Consider the following 8,259-nt stretch of genomic DNA (forward strand, 5'->3'; position numbering starts at 1 on the left):
TTGGATGGGTGGATGCTTTCAGCAGTATGCTGGAAATTATCTAATCTACACAATGACTGTGATAATATTCTCGCTAAACCAGAGGTGAGGAACCGTTGGCCTTCCAGATGTTGCTGGACTCCAACTCCCATCAGCCCCATCCATCACGGCCAAAGATCAGGAGTTGTAGTTGTAGTCCAGCATCATCTGGATGGCTACAAGTTCCCCACCTGTGAACTAGGCCATCGTTTAATATGACATGAACTAACAGAAATAAGCCGCAGGATTCAGGCATTCTGAATCTTTCATTTCTGCTTTTGCTTAACCAGGATTTATCATGCAGTCTCTGGACTGTCAAACTGTGGTTAACAATAACTATAACTAGTGCCAAGCAAGCCAGGTTCAAACCATAGTTACTAATTAACCATAGTTGTCACAGCTCTGGGTCTGGGCAACACAGTAAACTGTGGTTAATCAAAAGTGGAAGTGCAACCTTCCAAAAGCCCAAGACTAACTGTGCCTCATGCCTGCTTGTCCATCTTGCTGTAGTGAACTATGCTGTAGCGTAATGTGCAAATGCAGATAGTGAGGTGCTGCTGCATCTCACCAAATGATTAAAAGTACCCTCTACAGAGTTTTGAAGAGAGGCCCAACATTCAAAAAGTTGGAGAAAAAACCACTAAACTGTACCATGAAGAATAGGTAGTTTGGGAACAGGGCATTTAAAGACTCAGCTGTTTGTGTGATCCTACCCGTCAACTGAAGCCTTTGGGGTGAGGCCCTCCTCTGTGTTCTGCATCACCATCTGAAGCATGGGATATGGGAATGTAGATAGAATAGGGCCCTCTCAGGATCGGTGGGGGTGTGGTCTGGATCAGGACCACGGTGTGTGAGGGAAGGAGACTTTAACCCTTTGTTCTCAATGTTAATCTGGATCAGAGGGCCTTGCAGCTATTTGTTGCCCAGGAGAAAACTACCACTGGCAGCGACAGAAGCTTCTCTCCCAACTCAAATAGCAGCTTCTTGGGGGCAGTGAGTGAGTGTGAGTGTGTGTGTGTGTGAGAGAGAGAGCATAAGAACATAAAAAGAGCCTGCTGGATCAGGCCAGTGGCCCATCTAGTCCAGCATCCTGTTCTCACAGTGGCCAACCAGGTGCCTGGGGGAAGCCTGCAAGCAGGACCCGAGTGCAAGAACACTCTCCCCTCCTGAGGCTTCCGGCAACTGGTTTTCAGAAACATGCTGCCTCTGACTAGGGTGGCAGAGCACAGCCATCATGGCTAGTAGCCATTGATAGCCCTGTCCTCCATGAATTTGTCTAATCTTCTTTTAAAGCCATCCAAGCTGGTGGCCATTACTGCATCTTGTGGGAGCAAATTCCATAGTTTAACTATGCGCTGAGTAAAGAAGTACTTCCTTTTGTCTGTCCTGAATCTTCCAACATTCAGCTTCTTTGAATGTCCACGAGTTCTAGTATTATGAGAGGGAGAAGAACTTTTCTCTATCCACTTTCTCAATGCCATGCATAATTTTATACACTTCTATCATGTCTCCTCTGACCCGCCTTTTCTCTAAACTAAAAAGCCCCAAATGCTGCAACCTTTCCTCATAAGGGAGTCGCTCCATGCCCTTGATCATTCTGGTTGCCCTCTTCTGAACCTTTTCCAACTCTATAATATCCTTTTTGAGATGAGGCGACCAGAACTGTACACAGTATCCCAAATGCGGCCACACTATAGATTTATACAACGGCATGATGATATCGGCTGTTTTATTTTCAATACCTTTCCTAATTATCCCTAGCATGGAAGAGAGAGAGAGAGAGAGAGCAGTGTAGTGGCAAATTCAGAAGTGCAGGGTCCCTTCATGATAGGCACAGCCACACCCCCTCATAGCTATGACCCCTTCTAAAATTATACAAACTTCTAAAATTATCTAATAATCTGGCCAGGCTTGAATGCTGCTTTCTGCTTCTCTGTCACTGTCACCATTTGACTGTCATTTCTCACTGCCAAGAGATATTGCTTGAATTACTGAATTCAGTGTCTAGACATTTGTCTCCTGCTGCTACCAACCTGCTGGAAATGTAGATGAGAAGCTGTGGTTCAGATTCATTGTCTCGTCTCCTGCAGTTACTGAATTCTCACTCTCCACAACTTGCCTTGGCTTTTTGAAGTAGGAACTAATAAAGGCTGGCTTGCAACTCACACTCATTGGGACTCATCTCAGTGGCCAACACACTCCCCTTTCACGCTGATTGGGTCCATGCAATAGACGAAGCCCCCTCCACCTACATCATGGCCCCAATCCGGATGAGCCCGTCCCTCCCCAACTGCTGTTTAATAAATTTTTAAAAGCAAGCATGGCATAGTCCAGTCCCATAATTGACGGTACCTAATTTGATCCTCAGCTGCAATGCTTGGTCTGTGGAACTCCCTCCCTATCTCTCTGAAGGGGGGGTGTCATTTGGCTCCTTCCCTCTTGACCTTCCATCGCTCAGTAAAAACGAGCCTTTTTCTATGAGACTTCAATATGATTGTCTCCTTGTCCTGATTCCTGTGGTTTTGATGAGACTGACTGGTTTTGTTACCAATTCTGCTCCCCTATTTTTGTTCAAGGTACCATTTTGTTATTGCTGAATGCTTCCATTTTTTTCATCAAACTCTTGTGATTTTTTTTTTAAAGTGGATGTGTGGTGGTGATGGTGCTGTTTCCTGCCCTTTCCAGGCAAAAATCCAAATATGATGAACCTAAAGGTTGTCCTACTTGGAGTAGGACTAGCATTGAATACCTCCATAAATAAAGCAAGCCCATAGATCAGCATGGTGTCATCCACTTTCTTTATATGGGAGCCAGTGTGGTGTAGTAGTTAGTGTGTCGGACTAGGGCCTGGGAGACCAGGGTTCAAATCCCCGCTTGGGTGTGAAGCCCACTGGGTGACCTTGGGCCAGCCGATAGCACTCAGCCTAACCTGCCTCACAGGGTTGTTGTGAGGATAAAATGGAGAGGAAGGAGAAGCATGTATTGCCACCTTGAGCTCCTTGGAGGAAAGGTGGGATATAAATGCAATAAATAAAATCTTCTCATTTCAGGAGTCACAAGCCGCCTCCTTGGCTCATCTTTGGAACCGTATTTGTTGCCAGAATTGACCCGATATGACTGTGAGGTTAACGTCCCAGTGCTGGGCAGCTCAACGCTCCTGCAAGGAAGTGACTTGCTCCAAGCTCTCGATCAGGCGACCTGAGCCAGCATTGCAGCATTCCCTGGCCTATACTGTTCAAAACAGCTGCAGTTTTTAATTCTGTTTTTGCAAGTAGACAATTTCTAATACTGATTACACTTTTACAAGATTTTACTTACTTATTGAACTTGTCCACATTACCAAATAGTGGCCTTTCTGTGAAGTTACTCACTCTCTTATTTGTATTAAAAAGAAATATGCATCTACTGTATTTTTCCTTTCTATTTCGATAAAATGTTCCTTAGAAAATTTATATTATGATTCCCCATCACTGTGTGTAATTTATGTTTCTAAAACATCCTCATTATTCATGCTAATAAAAGAAAAAAGTGATGCCTCTATGTAAAACTTTGACTCCATTTATTGCAAAGGTTTATTTTTATTTTATTGCCAAAGATGAGTGAAACAAACAAATATTTTCCCTAGCCACAGTCGGCCCTGCTTTGTTCAGTTGAAATGCCTATCCTTAGTTTTTCTTTGCATTTTATAGCATGAAAATCATCACAGATTTTGGTCTTTGTAACAATTACAAAAGCAAGGAACAAAACATTTATAATTCTAAGACACACACACAGCAACAGAGTTCACTTCACTATTGGTTGGTCTTTGTTCAAGTTGTAGATTATAACTTTTTCATTATGTTTAGGTCACAAATCTAAAACTTGGGGCTCTGCTTTTATTTGAAGTAGGGCCAGCCTGACTGTAGGTAATCCAAATAGTAGGATTATGTATTTTTTTAGACTGGACACTGAAGCCAGTGTAAAATCTGAGCACTGTGGTCCTGTATCCTCTGTGACATTGCCAGTGATCTTAGGATGCATTGCTCAGATCATGCAATGTAGCCCCCTGGCTTAAGAAATGTCTTGCGTTGGCCTGGATTTGAGGAATGGTGGATTTTTTCTTTTTCTTTTTGCATATGGAAGAGCCAAAGCTACCAGGCAGAAAACTGCCTACGAGTTTTAGCAATGTCAAGGTGCCTTTCCCACCAGACTTTACCCAACTCCCAGGCTAAGCTCCATGTTCTCCTGCTTAAATAAGTGGGATGTGTACCTGCCATCTTAGATTTAGAGCATGATACTGAAAAGAAGCCCAAGTTGGCAGAACTAATTTCTATCCCACTTCCATCTTAGTTCAGTGTCATCCTCCTCAGAACCTGATTCACTAAGTCAGGAATTTGAGAGTGAATGAGAGTAGGGGACAATTCAGAGAAGAGGGGGATTGCTGTACAATTTAAGATAAGTGAGGGGTGGAGCAATTTGACCCATTTGTGTGTATTAATTCTCCATATATATTTTTACACAAAATGTAACTCTGATACTTTCTCTGGATTAAATGTTTATCATATATTGGTACTTTGTTATACCTTGTAGAACACTGATGCAGAGCCATGAACCTTTCTTAGAAAGTGTTTTACTTAGTTCTGGTAGAGTTTTGTTAAGTTGTTGCTGATGTTGCAGAATTTGTCCAAAGGCTATTACTAACCCTGCTAATTGCCAGTTAAGTTGGGGGGGTATCCCGCAGCTAGTTAGCCATGTTCTCTGCACTACTGAATTTTGCTGAGAAATAAACTTAAATATCTTAGCTTGCCTACTTATTAAAAGTAAAGGTGTCCCTGCACTTATAGCGTGAGTCGTTTCCGACTCTTAGGGTGACGTCTTGCAACGTTTACTAGGCAGACCATATATATGGGGTGGGATTGCCAGTTCCTTCCCCGGCCTTTCTTTACCCCCCCCCGCGTATGCCGGGTACTCATTTTACCGACCACGAATGGATGGAAGGCTGAGTGGACCTCGACCCCTTTTACCAGAGATTCGACTTCCTCCTTCCGTTGGAATCGAACTCCGGCCCTGAGCAGAGCTTCAGCTGCGTTACCGCAGCTTACCACTCTGCGCCACGGAGGGTCTACCTACTTATTACACTGGGGAAAATCAGATATTATAGGCTCTGGAGTGGTTGAGTGGGCAGATGTTTGTTGTCTTTTTCGTTTACCTTTTAATTGTTGATAGCCTTTCAAGTGCAAATATTTTTTTCAGTAGGTCATCAATAGGGCAATCTGAACTTTCAGAAATGCTATTTTAAAAAAACAATGTTGGTGCTCAGGAATTTATTTAAAATGGAAGGAGTCTGTGTTACTCCATGCAATCCCCGTTGCCTTTGCTGAGCAAACAGGCACACTCATATATTCAATCCAGCAATAATACAAGCTCCAGGAACTGTGGAGTGCAGATTTTATAATATTTATTAAAGCCTTAGAACTTCAGTAAGAGAGACAAGGTTGGGAGGGCCAAGGGGCAAATTCAGGGCAACAGAAAATATTAGGCTGTAGGCTTGATCTATCCAGAAGAGAGAGTTTACCTGGTACAAATCAACATAGATTTATAAAAGCCAGTGGATTTCCTTAGAAACTAGAGCCATTTTCTATTTATGGCTCCTCCTGATCATAGTTCTAGTTCAAAGAAAGTTACTTGTGCCAAGACCCATTGAAATCAATAGGACTCAAGATAATCACAGCTAACCTGCCCTATAAGCCCAATTGATTTCCTTAGAACTTGAGCATAACTAACTTTCCTGGAGTCGGCTCAGACCAAAATTTTATTGCACAGTACATGCGTTAATCTTTGAAGGTGCCACAAGAGTCTCAGTCCATTGCAGCGAAAACAACACACACAGCTCCCCCTCTGGATTGGGAACCTTGACTTCTTCAATGTGTCTCAGAGGATGACATCTAATTAACTTGTTCTGTCAGTGCAAGGATTTCCATTTGCACAATAGAACTTACCCCTCCCCTTGAATGTCTCCTAAATCTCTTCTGGGGGTTCTTCAAATATCTGGAGCAGATTTGGGGGAGGCACAGGGCAAGCAAGTAGAGATGAGAGGGTTGCTCTGCTGCACAAACAGAAATCCTTGCACTGATGGGATGAGTTCATTAGATACTACCCCAAGTTCTGTGTATTCTGCAATGTACATATGGAGCTCTTGCAAAACAGTTTACTCATTTGTTTCAGTGTAGGTCTGTGTACACACACATCCCTTGGAGTTTCTCCATAGCACTGAACAGGGAAGTTCCTAGAAGTACAGAATCTCCATGCATGCACTGGAGCTTCTGGAGCCACAAAGAATTGTAAGCTTTTGGCACCAGCTTTGTACATTGATCCCAATAATTTTAGCTCACTCCTTTGGAGATGCTGCATTCCTCTGAAGGGCCAATTTTGACACAATGTACATGATCCAGCCAAAACTCAGCAATTAAATTCAAAGTGATTTCGGTGAGCGAGTGTTAAACAGGTGCTCGAACCTCTTGTATTGAAAATAAATGGGAAATAAAAGTGCTTAACTCTGGATGGATTTTGCCTGATTTGGGGAGATAGGCCTCCAGGGAGGAGTAGCTATGAAAGCCATTATTTAGGGAAAGATTCATGAGCAAAAATGCTCATGAATCTAGACTGCTCAGGGATCTTTCCCATTCAACCTACACTTTATAAAGGAAAGTCAAAATTGATGTGAAGGCTACATTTTCTAATCCCTGTCAATCTGATCCTCCCTGTTTGGGGGGGGAGTGCAGAATCCCTCTGATATTTAAAGCTTTGCATTCAGATAATTATTCTGGTTCCTGCCTTAGAGCTTTCATAGTCTCCTAGCAGCACACATACGTTGCACCAATGGCTAGCCCCTTCCCCCCCCAAAAAAAAATTGCTGCAAGAGCTCCTCCTGAGAAACTCTCCTACATTTGTTCTCTGTGCTCTGTTGCCTTGCCACTTGGGAGATCAGCATCAGTGGTAAGAATTCCATTGATGCAGGGGACAAGCCCTCCCAAGAAACCTTCCTCACATATGCATAAATATTTTAGCAGTGAATCTTGAATGAATCAGTAAGGATCATAGCCAGGACTTGTGCCGGCTTAATATTTCACCTGTGCTACATTATACAAGGTCCAGGAGTAATTTGCTATGCGACATACATTTTTAAACAAAATATTATGGCCTATGATATGTTAGGGAGTTGTTACAATTAAAAAAAAATGAGGGCACAATTCAAGCCAGTATTAAGCACAGGTGAATGCAGCAAACCCACATAAGGTAATGCTCATCAGAGGAACCATGATTGCTGTAGGTTCCTGTTGTGTGTAGTACAGTCTGTGGCAAATCAGAGTTTGCTTCTGGGTAACGTAAAAATTGGCTCTTTACCGTGTTTGGCTGGTTCGTGGCTTGAGCTCTTTTGAGAAAAGTTATAGCTAAGCTCTAGGCAGAAGCACAAATTAACTTATCACTGTCAGGCTGCCAACCTCAAGCAGTTTGCCCTGAAGCAGCCTTTCCCAACCAGTGTGCCTCCAGATGTTGTTGGACCACAACTCCCATCTTCCTGACCATTGGCAATGCTGGCTGAGGCTGATGGGAGTTGTGGTCCAACAACATCTGGAGGCACACTGGTTGGGAAAGGCTGCTCTAAAGTAATCCCACTGATGTACAGTAGCAACTCTGGGGTAAATGCCTGTGGCTGCAGCAAAGCAGATCTAATTGTTGTAATGAATTGTGTGCTTGAAGGGTTACTCACACTGGCTGTTATATTTTTAATCTCTGTTTGTAGTTTCAGCATTAAGATGTTGTACCCTAACCTTTTATTAAAACACATGAGGGGGAGGGAGGAGGGGTAAATAAATAAATCCATGCTTAAAATATTAACCATAACTATTGTCCTAATTATTTCATGCTCTCTATATTGTTGAATTTCTTATTGATAATCTTGTAACTGTATGGGAACTTTTAACTTGATAAGGAAATGTATTTTGACACACTGATACCATATTAAAGTATACTGATCCTGAAATGTCTTGTGACTCTTGTTTCTGACAAAAAAATGTCACCTGAATGTATCATTGTAAAGCAAAAATATTTATTAAATTATTTATAGAAAATGAAATATTTGCATTGATCTTTAAATGCACGAAACAGGGGAAATGGCCCACATTTGAAAGCAAATAAACTACACAGAATGGAAGGATGAAAAGGAATAATACTTTATGTATTACTACTACCACTAGCATC

The 8,259-nt window shown here is 42.4% G+C and overlaps 1 protein-coding gene across 2 annotated transcripts in view; it reads left to right on the forward strand.

The window, feature by feature from the left end:
- Positions 1 to 8,041, forward strand: part of EPAS1 (endothelial PAS domain protein 1) — a 191,575-nt gene extending 183,534 nt beyond the window's left edge. For both annotated transcript variants that reach the window (XM_061625432.1, XM_061625431.1), the window contains exon 16: positions 3,069 to 8,041. In XM_061625432.1, the coding sequence (XP_061481416.1) occupies positions 3,069 to 3,220 (152 nt within the window). In that variant the 3' untranslated portion in view covers positions 3,221 to 8,041. The remainder of the gene's footprint in view (positions 1 to 3,068) is intronic.
- Positions 8,042 to 8,259: the final 218 nt, after the last annotated feature.

Source organism: Rhineura floridana, chromosome 4 (assembly GCF_030035675.1).
Source record: "Rhineura floridana isolate rRhiFlo1 chromosome 4, rRhiFlo1.hap2, whole genome shotgun sequence".
NCBI lineage: Eukaryota > Metazoa > Chordata > Lepidosauria > Squamata > Rhineuridae > Rhineura > Rhineura floridana.